Source organism: Dendrobates tinctorius, unplaced genomic scaffold, assembly GCF_039654945.1.
Source record: "Dendrobates tinctorius isolate UK_male_01 unplaced genomic scaffold, ASM3965494v1 ptg000126l, whole genome shotgun sequence".
Classification (NCBI taxonomy): domain Eukaryota; kingdom Metazoa; phylum Chordata; class Amphibia; order Anura; family Dendrobatidae; genus Dendrobates; species Dendrobates tinctorius.
In genome coordinates this window covers 25,447,649-25,465,197 of record NW_027361794.1, presented here as the reverse complement: position 1 = coordinate 25,465,197, position 17,549 = coordinate 25,447,649, and the positions used below count along the sequence as shown (strand labels likewise).

General features: G+C 46.8%; 1 protein-coding gene across 1 annotated transcript in view; it reads left to right on the top strand.

The window, feature by feature from the left end:
- The window catches only part of LOC141047193 (uncharacterized), a 32,548-nt gene extending 15,281 nt beyond the window's left edge, over nt 1-17,267 (top strand). Inside the window, exon 3 of the mRNA XM_073542148.1 lies at nt 15,734-17,267. Coding sequence (XP_073398249.1) covers nt 15,734-16,704 — 971 coding nt within the window. The 3' untranslated portion in view covers nt 16,705-17,267. The remainder of the gene's footprint in view (nt 1-15,733) is intronic.
- Nucleotides 17,268-17,549: the final 282 nt, after the last annotated feature.

Here is a 17,549-nt window from a genome sequence, read left to right as displayed (position 1 = left end):
GAGCCTACGGTTAAATTCGACTCCACCTGGGAAACCTCAACCATGCCAGCTACAGAACAGATGCACACTCCGTCATGCCCCGCGGTCCGAGTCCGGCTTACTAGAGGGACACGTGAGGCTCTGGCACATGAGGTTGGCCAATAACTGGTGTGTCATGCCCTTACATGTCCGTGGCTACATGTGCGCTACACTGAAAAAGCCAGCGTTTGTCGCTGATTACAATTATTACCCGCGAACAATGATTTCCCAGTAAGTGCAGGTCAACCGCAGTTCCGGAATTAGGCCTAACCGTCATTCCTGAAAAAATGAAAAACTTACGTGTGCAAACCACAGGTGCTGTAGCTTGCTTAACAGCTCGCCAGCCGTTCTCACGCCCAGTATGGATTACACGTGATTGCACAAAGGTTAGAAAGGGTACCGTTTCCCCGGATAACAGGTATGGATAGCGTACACATTCAAAATATATGTCTCAGGAGGCAGGCTCAGACGGTGTTAGGCCCAGTATGGATTGCACGTGATTGCACAAAGGTTAGAAAGGGTACCGTATCCCCAGATAACATGTATGGATAGCGTACACATTCAAAATATATGTCTCAGGAGGCAGGCTCAGACGGTGTTAGGCCCAGTATGGATTGCACGTGATTGCACAAAGGTTAGAAAGGGTACCGTTTCCCCGGATAACATGTATAGATAGCGTACACATTCAAAATATATGTCTCAGGAGGCAGGCTCAGACGGTGTTAGGCCCAGTATGGATTGCACGTGATTGCACAAAGGTTAGAAAGGGTACCGTTACCCCGGATAACATGTATGGATAGCGTACACATTCAAAATATATGTCTCAGGAGGCAGGCTCAGACGGTGTTAGGCCCAGTATGGATTGCACGTGATTGCACAAAGGTTAGAAAGGGTACCGTATCCCCAGATAACATGTATGGATAGCATACACATTCAAAATATATGTCTCAGGAGGCAGGCTCAGACGGTGTTAGGCCTAGTATGGATTGCACATGATTGCATAAAGGTTAGAAAGGGTACCGTTTCCCCGGATAACATGTATGGATAGCGTACACATTCAAAATATATGTCTCAGGAGGCAGGCTCAGACGGTGTTAGGCCCAGTATGGATTGCACGTGATTGCACAAAGGTTAGAAAGGGTACCGTATCCCCAGATAACATGTATGGATAGCGTACACATTCAAAATATATGTCTATACAGCAGGAGGCAGGCTCAGACGGTGTTAGGCCCAGTATGGATTGCACGTGATTGCACAAAGGTTAGAAAGGGTACCGTATCCCCAGATAACATGTATGGATAGCGTACACATTCAAAATATATGTCTCAGGAGGCAGGCTCAGACGGTGTCAGGCACAGTATGGATTTGATGGCCCAGATTACACAGCGGAGGAGCAGGGAGAGGTAAAGATTGCAAATGCTGGGGCCCTGCCCAAGCAAGGGGGGCCCACTCGTGGGCGTCGGTACTGGCACTGGGCCCCTCATAGTACAGCGGTGTGTCTGACGGCGGGTGTGCACCACCACCGTCAGAGACACTTGATTGCACTATGAGGGACCCTGTGCCAGTGCCCGCGCCCAAGATTTGGCCTACCCACCTGTCCAGGGCAACGGCACTCGCACGGTGTCGTGCGCTAGGTGGTGACCCCGGCCATGGGGGGGGAGGCAGCACAGTTAGGGAGTTTTAGAAAGTGGCATATGTTGATGTTGGACATTCAACTGATGCAAAAGGCGAAATAGGTGAAGTCCCAGGAAGAGGTGGACCAAAGCAAGCCATTTTTCTGTCACCCTATGTGTCATCAGGGGAAGGTGGGACAAAATCCTTGGAAACCCATGCGTGGTTCATTTTAATGAAGGTTAGATCATCCACATTTTGGGTTGACAGACGGGTCCTTTTTTCTGTCAGGATTGATCCAGCTGCACTGAAGACTCTTTCCGATAGCACACTTGCAGCTGGGCAAGCGAGCTCCTGTAAGGCATATTGGGCCAATTCAGGCCAGGTGTCCAGTTTAGCGGCCCAATAGTCAAAGGGGAATGACCTGTGTGGGAGAACATCGATATGGGAGGAAAAGTAGTTTGTAACCATAGTTGACAACTGCTGTCTCCTGTCACTTTCCATCGATGCAGTATTACCAGTTGTGTGAGCGGTATTTGAAAAATCAGTCCACAACATTGTCATGAAACCCCTGTCTCCAACGCCACTTCTGCTGTGTGCACCACGAACACCTCTGCCAAGCTGCCCCCGGCCCGTACGGCTCGTGTGAGAACCATCACCGCTGCTGTGTGCTGGGAATGCCTCAAGCAACCGATTTACCAGAGTTGCTTGTTTATTAGCCAATATTAGGTCAAGGTTCTCCTGTGGCATGATGTTTTGTAATTTGCCTTTATAGCGTGGATCCAGGATGCTGGCCAACCAGTAGTCGTCATCGTTCATCATTTTGGCAATGCGGGGGTCCCTTTTTAGGATCTGCAAGGCATAATCTGACATGTGGGCCAATGTTCCCGGTGTCAATGATGCACTGCGAGTGCTGGGTGGAGGAGCACTTTCTGGCAAATCCACATCCCTCCAGTCACGCACAAACCCTATACCAGACCTTGCCACACCAACAATTTCACTTGCCCCACGAGATGCATCCTCCTCCCCTAAGTAATCATCCCCATCATCATCCTCCTCCTCCTCTTCTTCCTCCACCTCGTCCAGGAGAGGTCCCTGAGCAGACAATGGCTGAATGTCATCAAGAATTCCCTCCTCCTCTTCCTCCTCATCAACATTGGCTGCAGACGCCTGCTCCTTAAAGTGCGTCAAAGTTTGCATGAGCAGACGCATAAGTGGGATGCTCATGCTTAGGATGGCGTCGTCTGCGCTTACCAGCCGTGTGCATTCCTCAAAACACTGAAGGACTTTACAGAGGTCTTTCAGCTTCGACCACTGCACACCTGTCAACTCCATGTCTGCTCTCAAAGTGCCTGGCCGTGTATCCTCCCACAAATGCATTATGGCCTGCCTCTGCTCGCACAGCCGCTCCACCATGTGCAGGGTGGAGTTCCACCTTGTTGCAATGTCGATAATGAGGTGGTGGTTGGGAAGGTGGAGCAATCGCTGCAGCTTCTGCATATGAACGGAGTGTACAGGCGACCGGCGGATGTGCGCGCACAGTCTTCGCACCTTCTGGAGCAGGGCTGTTAACAACAGATAATTTTTGAGGAAGCACTGCACCACCAGGTTCAAGGTGTGAGCCAAGCAAGGTATGTGGCTGAGTTTTGAAAGGGCTATGGCTGCCACAAAATTACGGCCGTTATCACTAACTACCTTGCCTGCCTCAAGATGTACACTGCCCAGCCATGACTCAGTTTGTCGCTTCAAGTACTCGGCCAGCACCTCGGCGGTGTGTCTGTTGCCCAAACACATCATCTGCAACACAGCCTGCTGACGCTTTCCACTAGCTGCTCGATAGGGGGACAAATCGTGTGCAACAGTGGCAGCTGCAGATGGAGTGCTCGTACGACTGCGCTCTGTGGACGAGCTTTCGCTTCTGGAGGAGGAGGAGGAGGGTCGAACGCCTACAGCCAACTGTTTCCTATACTGTGGGCTAGGCAGCACTGTCCCACCACCGCTGTCCCCTGTGGACCCTGCATCCACCACATTAACCCAGTGCGCAGTGATGGACACGTAACGGCCCTGGCCATGCCGACTGGACCATGCATCAGTTGTGAGGTGCACCTTTCCGCTCACTGACTGCTTGAGTGCATGGACAATGCGGCCTTTCACATGATGGTGGAGGGCTGGGATGGCTTTGCGAGAGAAGAAGTGGCGACTGGGTAGGTCATAGCGTGGTACTGCATAGGCCATGAGTTCGCGGAAAGCTGTGCTTTCCACCAACCGAAAGGGCATCAACGAGATTAGTTTGGCAATGTGGGCGTTCAAACCCAGTGTACGCAGATGAGAGACTGAGTACTTTCTTGACCTACTCATAGTGTCTGGGAGGGTGAGCTGGACTTGAGAGCTGCATATGGTGGAAGTAGCGGTGGACAGGGCGGACTGAGAGAGGGTTGATGATGGTGATGGAGTTGTTGTTCTTTATGATGGCCTAGAATCAGTCTTTCGTTGATATAACAGTGGGATTCCCTGACTGCTGTGGCCTTGCAACGACACCTCAACATTTGCTGCTGTGCTAACCGGTGGGCTTACAGTGGGGGAAACAATGTAGCGTTGCTGACTACTTTCGTTGTGATCAGTTGCACATGTGGCACTTGAGGTTTGGTGTTGTGTCCACGCTTGCAAGTGCATGCTGGTTAAATGTCTAAGCATGCAACTGGTATTCAAATTTTTCAGATTTTTCCCTCGGCTAAAGGTCTTTGCGCACTTCTTACAGATAACCTTGGCCTGATCATGAGGATTTTGTTCAAAAAAGTGCCACACTGCACTCTTCCTACTTTGGCAGACATTTTGCGGCCTAGCACGCTGTGATCTTTTGACCCTCTGGACAAGCTGTCCTGCAACTATTTTGATGTTTGGAACCTGTCTTTGAAGTGCTCCGGGCCTGCCAGATAACAGCTGTTGCGATGTCGATGTCTGCTGTGGATGCTCCTCATCTGAGCTATTGGAAGCAGCACCCTCTTCCCCCAATGGATGCCAATCTGGGTCAACAACTGGGTCATCCATCACCTCCTCTTCTATGTCATGTGCACCTTCCTCTGTGTCACCGTGTATGGTGGTATAGTGTGCGGGAAGGGGCACCTGAGTCTCATCAGGGTCAGAATCTGGCTCTGTACACTGCGAGGACAATGTAGTGCTCTGAGTGAATGTACCAGCAGAATCATCCATCAGCGGCTGTGCATCAGTGCACTCCATGTCAGATTCATCTTGGCCTGGGTAATTCACCATTTGACTTGATAATCCAGGCATGGTATGTGAAAACAGCTCCACGGAGTAATCAGTAGTATGGCCTGCGTCATCCTTCAATCTTGTTTGGGGTGAAGGACACAAGGAAAGGTGTGGTTCATGAACATGAGCCTCCAATGACGACTTAGTGCTTTTACGTTTTACAACTGAAGAAGAGGAGGCGATAGAGCTGGAGGCTGAGTCAGCAATGTAAGACAAAACTTTTTCCTGATGCTCTGGCTTTAAAAGCGGTTTGCCAACTCCTAGAAAACTAAGCGTTCGAGGCCTTATGTAGCCAGACGATGATGCAGGCTCAACACCTCCTGCATTCGGTCCTATTTTGCTCTTGCCACTACCATCAGATCCACCACCAACACCATCATTACCAGCTGCCAACCCCCGCCCAATTCCATGGCCTCTTCCACCAGCCTTCCTCATTTTTGGTAGAAATGTAGACAAAATCCAACAAACTATATAGTAATGTCAAACAAGGTACAAGGTGTCGATAGGACAGGGGAGATTTTGAATTTCTGCAGACACTTGTGGACACTGGACACTTTTGGATTGTGTGAGGCCCAATGAATATCTGAGCGCTATGTGACAGGCTCGATGGCACAGCTGTAACCAAAGTAACGAGAGGATAAGGGAGATTTTGAATCTGTGCACACACTTTTGGACACTGGACACTTGTGGATTGTGTGAGGCCCAATGAATATCTGAGCGCTATGTGACAGGCTCGATGGCACAGCTGTGACCAAAGTGACGAGAGGATAAGGGAGATTTTGAATCTCTGCACACACTTTTGGACACTGGACACTTGTGGATTGTGTGAGGCCCAATGAATATCTGAGCGCTATGTGACAGGCTCGATGGCACAGCTGTGACCAAAGTGACGAGAGGATAAGGGAGATTTTGAATCTCTGCACACACTTTTGGACTCTGGACACTTGTGGATTGTGTGAGGCCCAATGAATATCTGAGCGCTATGTGACAGGCTCGATGGCACAGCTGTGACCAAAGTGACGAGAGGATAAGGGAGATTTTGAATCTCTGCACACACTTTTGGACACTGGACACTTGTGGATTGTGTGAGGCCCAATGAATATCTGAGCGCTATGTGACAGGCTCGATGGCACAGCTGTGACCAAAGTGACGAGAGGATAAGGGAGATTTTGAATCTCTGCGCACACTTTTGGACACTGGACACTTGTGGATTGTGTGAGGCCCAATGAATATCTGAGCGCTGTGTGACAGGCTCGATGGCACAGCTGTGACCAAAGTGACGAGAGGATAAGGGAGATTTTGAATCTCTGTGCACACTTTTGGACACTGGACACTTGTGGATTGTGTGAGGCCCAATGAATATCTGAGCGCTATGTGACTGGTCACAGCTGTGCCATCGAGCCTGTCACATAGCGCTCAGATATTCATTGGGCCTCACACAATCCACAAGTGTCCAGTGTCCAAAAGTGTGCGCAGAGATTCAAAATCTCCCTTATCCTCTCGTCACTTTGGTCACAGCTGTGCCATCGAGCCTGTCACATAGCGCTCAGATATTCATTGGGCCTCACACAATCCACAAGTGTCCAGTGTCCAAAAGTGTGCGCAGAGATTCAAAATCTCCCTTATCCTCTCGTCACTTTGGTCACAGCTGTGCCATCGAGCCTAAGTGACGAGAGGATAAGGGAGATTTTGAATCTCTGCGCACACTTTTGGACACTGGACACTTGTGGATTGTGTGAGGCCCAATGAATATCTGAGCGCTATGTGACAGGCTCGATGGCACAGCTGTGACCAAAGTGACGAGAGGATAAGGGAGATTTTGAATCTCTGCGCACACTTTTGGACACTGGACACTTGTGGATTGTGTGAGGCCCAATGAATATCTGAGCGCTATGTGACAGGCTCGATGGCACAGCTGTGACCAAAGTGACGAGAGGATAAGGGAGATTTTGAATATCTGTGCACACTTTTGGACACTGGACACTTGTGGATTGTGTGAGGCCCAATGAATATCTGAGCACTATGTGACAGGCTCGATGGCACAGCTGTGACCAAAGTGACGAGAGGATAAGGGAGATTTTGAATCTCTGCGCACACTTTTGGACACTGGACACTTGTGGATTGTGTGAGGCCCAATGAATATCTGAGCGCTATGTGACAGGCTCGATGGCACAGCTGTGACCAAAGTGACGAGAGGATAAGGGAGATTTTGAATCTCTGCGCACACTTTTGGACACTGGACACTTGTGGATTGTGTGAGGCCCAATGAATATCTGAGCGCTATGTGACAGGCTCGATGGCACAGCTGTGACCAAAGTGACGAGAGGATAAGGGAGATTTTGAATCTCTGCGCACACTTTTGGACACTGGACACTTGTGGATTGTGTGAGGCCCAATGAATATCTGAGCGCTATGTGACAGGCTCGATGGCACAGCTGTGACCAAAGTGACGAGAGGATAAGGGAGATTTTGAATATCTGTGCACACTTTTGGACACTGGACACTTGTGGATTGTGTGAGGCCCAATGAATATCTGAGCGCTATGTGACAGGCTCGATGGCACAGCTGTGACCAAAGTGACGAGAGGATAAGGGAGATTTTGAATCTCTGCGCACACTTTTGGACACTGGACACTTGTGGATTGTGTGAGGCCCAATGAATATCTGAGCGCTATGTGACAGGCTCGATGGCACAGCTGTGACCAAAGTGACGAGAGGATAAGGGAGATTTTGAATCTGTGCACACACTTTTGGACACTGGACACTTGTGGATTGTGTGAGGCCCAATGAATATCTGAGCGCTATGTGACAGGCTCGATGGCACAGCTGTGACCAAAGTGACGAGAGGATAAGGGAGATTTTGAATCTCTGCGCACACTTTTGGACACTGGACACTTGTGGATTGTGTGAGGCCCAATGAATATCTGAGCGCTATGTGACAGGCTCGATGGCACAGCTGTGACCAAAGTGACGAGAGGATAAGGGAGATTTTGAATCTGTGCACACACTTTTGGACACTGGACACTTGTGGATTGTGTGAGGCCCAATGAATATCTGAGCGCTATGTGACAGGCTCGATGGCACAGCTGTGACCAAAGTGACTACAGGATAAGGGAGATTGGATTGCTTTTAAAAAAGCAGTTTGCGGAGCAGTGGGTAAACAGCAATGCCAGCCTGTCAGGAAGCCTTAAAAGGCAGCCCAACAACCAACACCACTGATACACCACAATATAGCCTCCCCTTGCACTGCACACACAGTGACTTGTGTGTTGTGCAGGCCAAATTGCTAGCAGCAGAAGCAGTTTTTTTTTCTTCTCAGCAGGACAAAAAAAAAAAATTGGGATTGCTTTTAAAAAAGCAGTTTGCGGAGCAGTGGGTAAACAGCAATGCCAGCCTGTCAGGAAGCCTTAAAAGGCAGCCCAACAACCAATACCACTGATACACCACAATATAGCCTCCCCTTGCACTGCACACACAGTGACTTGTGTGTTGTGCAGGCCAAATCACTAGCAGCAGAAGCAGTTTTTTTGTCTTCTTCCCTGCCTAACGCTCTCCCTACAGAATCAGAAGCAACCTCTCCCTATACTGAGATCGGCAGAAGTAAGATGGCGGTCGGCGTCCACGCCCTTTTATACCCCCTGTGACACCCACCAAAGCAAGCCAATCACTTGCATGCCCTTCTGAAAGATGGTGGTGACCCCTGCCTATGTCATCACGTTGCCCACAGTGTCCGTGGATCCTGATTGGCTGAAAAAGAGCGCAAAACAAACTTTTGAAACGCGACTTTGGCGCGTAAGTCGCCGACCTCGTGGCCGACCTCATCCTAGGGTCGGGTTTCGTTTCATGAAACCCGACTTTGACAAAAGTCGGTGACTTTTGAATTTTTTCGACCCCTTTCGCTCAACTCTAGTTGATACCTTTTAATGGCTAACTGAAAAGGTGGTAGCACATTGCAAGCTTTTGAGACTACTCAGGTCTCTTCATCAGGCTAGACTAATACAACATCTGAAAAATCACATATTTATACACAAAACAGCACAGAAATAATGCAGATAGATAAGACAAGTAACATTTAGCAGACTTGTCATTATGGGAGAGGGATAAACATAAATATTGGAACAGTTTATAGATTAGGAGTGTGAAGGTTTTATTGCCCTCTGATTGGGGTCTAGTTCTGTGTTGTGTGATGACCCCAGAAGTTCTGAAGAGCAAATTCCTTAATTGATGTAAAAAGACATAAATCCATGTGACACATTCATTCCTGCACTGAGTGTGTCAAAAGTTGTCATAAATGTATACTCCCAGACCCTCCTGTCTCTCTGAGAGTTGAAGTTACCATTTAATACAAGTAATTTAAGGTCCATCATGCTATGACCGGGGATACAAAAATGTTTTGCCACAGGTAGATCCTTTCTTTTTTCTCTTATTGTGTGGCGATGAGAATTCATCCTTGTTCTCAGTGTTTGCCCGGTCTCTCCCACATACAGACCCCCAGCTGGACATTTAGTACAGATAATTAAGTACACCCCATTAGATGTGATGCAGCTGAGAGTACCTGGGATCTTGTAGTCCTGATGTGAGGTGGGGATCTTTATCTTGTCCGTGGTCATTATAAACGGACAGGCTTTACATTTTTTTCTGGTTGCAAGGAAAGGTTCCTGCAGCTGTTGGAGAGGACAGGGAGCTTCTGACAATGACGCTTCTTAGATTTGGGGGCTGCCTAAAACACAGTAGTGGGGGGTCTGGAAACATGGATTGTAATCGGGCATCTTTTTGTAGTAAAGGTTGTCATTTCCGTGCCGCTCCCCTTAGCACCTCCAGATTTGGGTTGTAGGTGACCACTAGAGGCTCCCGGTTATTCTCTTCTTTAGCTTTGTAATGTGGCAGGTGATTCCTTGACATTCTGGTGGCTCTTGTAATTTGGTTTTCAATTGTTCTTGGATGGTAGCCCTGACTCAAAAAGGTCTTTCTCAAGCAACCAAGGTGTTTGTCTCTATCCATGGGGTTGGAACATACGTTATATATGTTATATATTGTTAACGTATGATATTCCGATCACGCTCAGTAATGCAATACAATGAGTGCGTGGAAAACACTGGACTGCACTCCGATGACATAATGGAGAAGAGTTTGTTCTCCATCTTTTCCTCAGTGTTCTCTGATTCTCTCATCCTAGACAATCGGACCACACTGTGCTGACACTCGGGTCAGATCCTGATCCAAGTGTCAGCTTTACAGTATAATTGGCCGATTCTCTCAGATCAGAGGATATATATGGCCGTCTGCATTGGCCCTTAGAAATACATGTAGCCGCACGCTCCGGTCTGAGTGCCGGGGGCAGTGCCAGGTGTTGTTTCTCGCATCACACACCCTAGTGTGACCCCGGCTTTAGAATGATTCTTGTACTCAGCGTTTGCCGGGTGCTGTAGCCTAGTGTTTGTAACTAGGGTATGCTAATTATACAAATTGTCTCTTCAGAGAGGAAGAGGACTATAACTCTAGTGCCACCTAGTGGAGGTAGCAATCCTAGAAGTCAATGTTGACTCTTTAACGAGCCTTGTTACATGACTTAGGATAAAATCCAAGCAAGAATCTCAATTTGCAGACACTGTGTTTCGGGGTACTGCCCCTCATTAGTGCAAAGTGTGAGATCTGGTTTGTGTGTGTGAGAGGCGTCTGACCGATATCCTAGAAGTATCATTTCTCCTTGTGGAGAACTAGGGTATGTGCACACAGTTTTATTTCCGGGGGCAGAGCTGCTTCAGGAAAGTGTCTCCGGTCTTTTACCTGAAGGCGCCATGTCTTTTGTGCCACCGGCGTCTTTTCTCGATAGTTTCTATTATAGTTGCAGGTGACAGAATGTGCTACTTGTATTAATGGCCTCAGTTTCCAAGCACTGAAGCAGATAAAAGACGTAACAGACGGAGCGGGTACAGCAATGTGGTTTTCCATCGCCGTGCACTAAGTTCATGTTTAGCGGCAGGTTTGTGGCGCTTTTTCAATCCGCCTGACAAAGATGTGTGCACATCCCCTTACCTTGGTTCTGCAGCCACAAAATACAGGCATCCCAGCATGAAAAGCATATGTCCAGTCTCTGCCGCTTCTATAAGGAAGGCAAGGCAGCGATAAACTGGTTAATGAGTCACTACACATGGGCCGGTGATGGGTGCGGCCCCCAGACGGGAACTTTAGTGATTTTCACGTATGAAAAAATAAATTAAAATCTTCTCCTATACATTACAGTGTTAATCCGCGCAGAGTGTGCACTGGGGCGATCTATGTGGGGTCTGTGATCGGCGCAGGTTCAGAGACTTGTGGAGGGGATTGTGTCTGTGACAACGATAAAAAACGAAAATGTCTCTGATTTTTATTGGGGAGACACAGTCTGCAAGAACATGAGCCTGTGAGCAGCACCATAGACTATAATGGAAGAGAACTAATGAAAACCACAGAGAGAACATGGACGTGAGAAACGGCCGTCTGACTGAGACTTTCCTGTCATTCCTGTGCTCCAGCATGTCCACGACCACCGACCAGCCATATACACGTCAGTCAGTGTCCTCTACGGCCTGTTCACACAGGAGGACGCACTTCTCTGTGCACACAGCGACTGGTAATATGTTCTGTGCACGTAGACTGTCCTGTTCTCAGGAGCGCATGTCCTGTTTACCCCGAGCAATGTGCCACCAAGAACCTTGAGTTTTAAGCCGGCTAAAAATTGTCTCACGTGACTAATAATCATTTTTCCTTCCTGAAATGAGCCGATAATCAGGAAGCCGCGCTCTTACAATCCCACATTTCATGATTATTGGCTCATCTAAAGTGGCCATAATTCAGTGGCTGTCAGCCCTGCAGGTCACAACACTAAACGTTGTGATTGTAGGCCGCGGACCTGTATTAGACGATCTAGAGAGCAAGATTACAGAGGGTACAAGACGTGGGCCTGTGGTCTTACAAATGCCAGGGCTGAATTTCACTCCCAGTCCAGCCCTGGTTACATGGAAAATAAAGACACAGCCAGAATAAAGCCTTTTATTAGAAATAAAACAAAACAGTTTTCCTTTTTTATTTAAAAATATCAAACACCGTTATACTCACCTAACGCCTATTTCCACCGAAGACCTCGTTCTCCTGTAATAAAAATAAAATACAACAATATACCATATCTGTCTGTCGCTCTGTCCCACGCCACAATCCATGTCTGGGGGATAATTAGTTTTCAACCTGGACGGTGCCAAGATGCAACCATGCAGGCTGAGAACCACTGGTGAATGAGCTGCTGCAAGCGCAGCATCATTAACCAGAAGTGACATCATCGAGGTTTCCAGCCAGGCTGAACCACAGTGACCTCAGGACCATGGGAAAAAGTCAGTGATGAGGTCACCACAGTTCAAGCTCTCACAGAAGATCACCGTGAGAATTCTCTGTGTTATTGTTAAATAAAAAATGAAAACTGTGCTTTTGTTTTATTTCTAATAAAAGACTTTATTCTGGCTGTGTCTTTATTTACCATATAACAATAGTATTAATAATGGATAGGTGTCTTATAGACACCTCTCCATTACTAAGCCGTGGTCTTGATGTCACCTGTCAATACAAGGGTGACATCAACCCCACAAATATGAACTCCACTTGCCATCACTATAGGGCAAGTGGGAAGAGCCGGGCAAAGCACCAGAATTGGCGCATCTAATAGATGTGCCTTTTCTGGGCAGCTGTGGGCTGTTATTTTTAGGCTGGCCCCTTACAAGCCTGAGAATACCAGCCCCTAGTTGTCAGCTTTAGCAAGGTTTGTTGTCAAAAATGGGGGGACCCCATGCAGTTTTTTAAACTATTTATTTAAATAATTTAAAAAACAGTGTTGGGACCCCTCTATTCTTGATATCCATCCTTGCTGAAGCTGACAGATGAGGGTTGCAGCCCCCAGTTGTGAGTTTTCCAGACTGGTTATAGGAAATACAGGGGAATCCTCGCCAGTTTTTTCATTCATTTACTTAGTTATAGCACAGGCGTCAGGTCAGGAATACTCCCATCATCCGCTCCTGCTGTCACTGTTCTTAGCAGCAGGTGTAGGTTGATGGGAGTAATAGTCCCAAAAGCCGCCACCTGCTGTCATCATTCTGACTTTAATATAACTCATCATTCTCCCCACCGGCAGAGCAGGGGAGGATGAGAGCATCTTCAGCACCTACCACTGGGGAACAGCGATTAATGTAGCGCTTCATCCCTGCCAGCTGTCCATGTATTACTGATGCTGCACACAGGCGGCACACGGTTGTCACGTGTGCCACGAGTTTTACACACATGGACATCTCCGGTACCGGAAATATCAGGACGTGTGAAACCGGCCTTATACACAGTTCTCTTTAAATGCCTAATATTTCTTCTTAAAACTCATCTTACAGAAAATATTGGAGCTTAGGATAGTATAGATTGTGAAGTCTCTGAGACCCACATGCTAATTACCCCAGAGAGGTTTCACCACTAGTTACTCATTTATTACTGATGGAGACTGTGGAGTTTGATCATTTCAGTAGTTCCTAATCAGGCCCCATTATTAATATCTGACGTGTGTCACTTTATGTGGTGGTAAGTTTGGAATTCTGCACAAAGGATAATAGAAAACAAATGGATCTTACAAATTATTTTCCAGCTTCGCACTATACCCTACATTCGATTGTACTCTACTGTCTGGGCACATGGCAGTGTTCAGAAGGGAAGGAGCGCCATTTAGCTATTTGAATGCAGATCTAGCTGGAATAGTTTGCAGACACAATGTATTGGGAGCACTGTTCATGGTCACCTGGCAGCTCAAAAGATGTCCACCATGAACATGCTTGTCTATCTTCTCTACTCTCCATATCCCAAGGATTGCCTTGCTCATCGCCCTTTAACACCCTCACATGGAATCTGGACTTACACTGGGACCCCTAGGCTTGGACCATGGTGTTACCTGCTATTCTGTGGTGTTAGATGCCAAGAAGAATAGTCAGGTAGCTGGTTCAGAACCAGAAGGACAGAATACAGAATCAGAAGACACAAGAGTAGTCAGTAAACGGGCCACGGTCACAACAGGAAACAAATACACAAGCCGCAAGCTGAGCACAGAGGACTGAACCAGAGGAGAACAGCGCTGTATCTGGTGGATTCCGGCCATGTGCTTTGTGCTTTAGTAGGGTGTGGTACTTTCCAATTGGCTGAAGTAGGGAGCAGATTACTCCAGCTGGACAGCAGGAACAGATTCCAGATGAGATTGGACACACCATATGCAGAAGCCCTAATATAACTAAATGACAGAAAACCAGAATAGTCGAAATCCCCATAAAGTGATTCCATTTTATAAATTAATTCACTGAGGGTTATAATCCTTAGGAGGAGTGAAGATTTTGACTCCACAGCCACTTTCTGGAAATTAACACGCAGTGGATGTTGGAGAGTGAAAATTACACATTTGCCATTTTCTTACCCAGCACATAGTGCCCAGATTGTGCTCCAGGAGACACACACCGCAAATTAAGTGGGTTCTTCTCACTATAATATTGCTAAATACAGGGATCCTAAATGTTGTTTGCGCACACTGCAAGACTCCGAAGTGAGAGCGGATTTTGCTGGATTGGTTTATAGAAACCTTGTTGCTTTTCAACAGCCTTTGAGCCACTAATAGTGTGGGAACCTCTGTTTTTCCATTGACAGATGATGGACCTGAGTGGGGACTTGTTTTGGTGAGATGGGAATTGGTATTTTTTTTGCCTATAGAACATTGATTAGTTTCTTTTTATTCGATATATGGGAGGCAGAATAAACAAACAGTTGAACACCGCACACTACTGGTTCATCCAACAAGGTTTTCTATTAGACTGTGAACTGTCATTGTCTTGGTAAATAATTTAAGTTTTTAACATACCGTGTTTCCCCGAAAGTAGGACCCCCCCGAAAGTAAGACAGGGTGGGGGTTACGGGGGGGTCCTTCAATGTAAGGCCTCCCCCGAATGTAAGGCAGGGTTGGGGGCCGCTGTGAAATGTAAGGCCCTTACCTTTGGGCCGCCGCTGTCCCCCATTGGGTCCCCAGGCTCCAGAGGTGTCCTCAGGTGCAGCTGGGCGGGTCCAGCGCTCATGGGGTTAACTCGCCGTGTTAACTCCGCAATCCGCCCAGCTCAACAGCTCATTGGCCGCCCCTGTTCCCCACGTCACCGCCGGCCCCCGGCTCGAGCACTGATTGGTCCAGCAGCTCGGGCTGTAATTGGCCGCCCCAGCCCCACGTCACCGCTGTTTCCCTGCTGATTGGCACAGCGTTCCCTGCAGCACAGGCCTTCCGCACCCACAGCCGCACCGCAGAGGAAAACGTCCAGCATTTAAAAACCTAGTAGGGAAACATGTACTGTATAGGGTATGGGGCTGTGTGCAGTGGGATACGGCACTGTTATGGGGTGTGGGGCTGTGTGCAGTGGGATACGGCACTGTTATGGGGTGTGGGGCTGTGTGCAGTGGGATACGGCACTGTTATGGGGTGTGGGGCTGTGTGCAGTGGGATACGGCACTGTTATGGGGTGTGGGGCTGTGTGCAGTGGGATACGGCACTGTTATGGGGTATAACAGCATGTTAATAAATGTTAATTTATTGGTTAAAAAGAAATTGTCATTTTTTTTCGGCTAATGTAAGACCTCCCCCCGAAAGTAAGACAGGGTGGGACTTTTTGGGGTAAAATTAATGTAAGACAGGGTCTTACTTTCGGGGAAACATGGTAGCTTGCCATTTTTATGGACAGTTTAAGTAGAAATGTTCAAAAATATAAAACTTAAGGATATTTTATTAAAATTTTCTTTTATCTTAGCAGATGAGTGTACCAGGAGATCAGAGGGACAGCTGACGTCTTCAGTTTTTACATCTGATGATCTTGAGATGCTACAAAATACAACTGAAGTGATTGCTATTACTCCAGATATACCATCATCCATTCACAGCAAAGATCTGTCATCTGATCCTATGAAACAGGTCCCATCTTCTGATTCATTACCGATTACTAAGGAAAATCAAAGTCACAAAAGAGGCATTAAAAAACAACTTGCTTCTAAAGCAAAGAAGTCATTTTCATGTTCAGAATGTGGGAAATATTTTGCACGGAAATCACATTTTGTTTCCCACCAGAGAACGCACACAGGGGAGAAGCCTTTTTCATGTTCAGAATGTGGGAAATATTTTAGCAATAAATCAGACTGTCTTAAGCACCAGAGAACTCACACAGGGGAGAAGCCATTTCCCTGTTCAGAATGTGGGAAATGTTTTGCACAGATATCACAATTTGTTACCCACAAAAGAACTCACACAGGGGAGAAGCCTTATCCCTGTTCAGAATGTGGGAAATGCTTTAACCAGAAATGTCATCTTGTTAATCACCAGAGAACTCACACAGGGGAGAAGCCTTTTACCTGTTCAGAATGTGGGAAATGTTTTAACCAGAAATCAGATTTGGTTAATCACCATAGAACTCACACAGGGGAGAAGCCATTTTCTTGTTCAGAATGTGGGAAATGTTTTAACTGGAAATCAGATTTGGTTCATCACCATAGAACTCACACAGGGGAGAAGCCATTTTCCTGCTCAGAATGTGGGAAATGTTTTAATTGTAAATCATATTTGTTTAAGCACCAAAGAACTCACACAGGGGAGAAGCTTTTTAACTGTTCAGAATGTGGGAAATGTTTTGTGAAGAAATCATCTCTTATTAGTCACCAAAAAACTCACACGGGAGAATCCTGTATCATATTCTTAATGTGGGAAATGTTTTCTACCAAAATCAACTCTTAATAAACATCAGGGAAGTCATACGGGGAGAAGCTTTTTTCATGTTCAAAATGTTGGAAATATTTTAACTCAAAATTGTATGTTCTTAAAGGTGTTGACCACTACTAGGACAAGCCCTCGTCATTCCTCATGTTTGGCCATGTTAAAATAAAAGCACTCATTGTACGAGAATGATCAGTACTAAATATATTGAACAGCCATGTCAGACTGAGCTGCCATCATGGAAAATCTTTCGCTAACTAACTTTGCAGCTAATGAGATGACTTTATGGGAGCTCTAGCCAGAATGGAGACATAAAATGACATCAGAGCCATTAGCAGGTATGGTTGGCATACACAAGGGTTAATAGGAGGAGCTGCAGGGCATTGTGAGAGTAAATAATGGTGTTATATGGTAGTAAGTAGTGTCTGTGGTAAGGACAATACAGTAGTCAATATGTGAAGAGTTATGTGAGTAATGACATTAGATAAAAGGGACATGGGGATTTATGGACTGTAATGGGGTTTGGTGAAATACTCCTAAATATTGTCATTTTGTATTATCACTTTCTTTAGTATTCTAGAATACATGTCTTCCCTGCAGTATGAGGTTATCATGTATACACCTTTTGCCGCTCTTCGTAGTTCGTTTGTCTAACCATATATATAAAAAGCCCCAATGAGGTCCTCCATATATTCAGAAGTAGAAATCAACAACATGGCCTACAAACGTTACTCCCATAAACAACATGTCAGTATGAAATACACTCACTGGCCACTTTATTAGGTACACCTGTCCAACTGTGTGTTAAGACTTAATTTCTAATCAGCCAATCACATGGCGGCAACTCAGTGCATTTAGGCATGTAG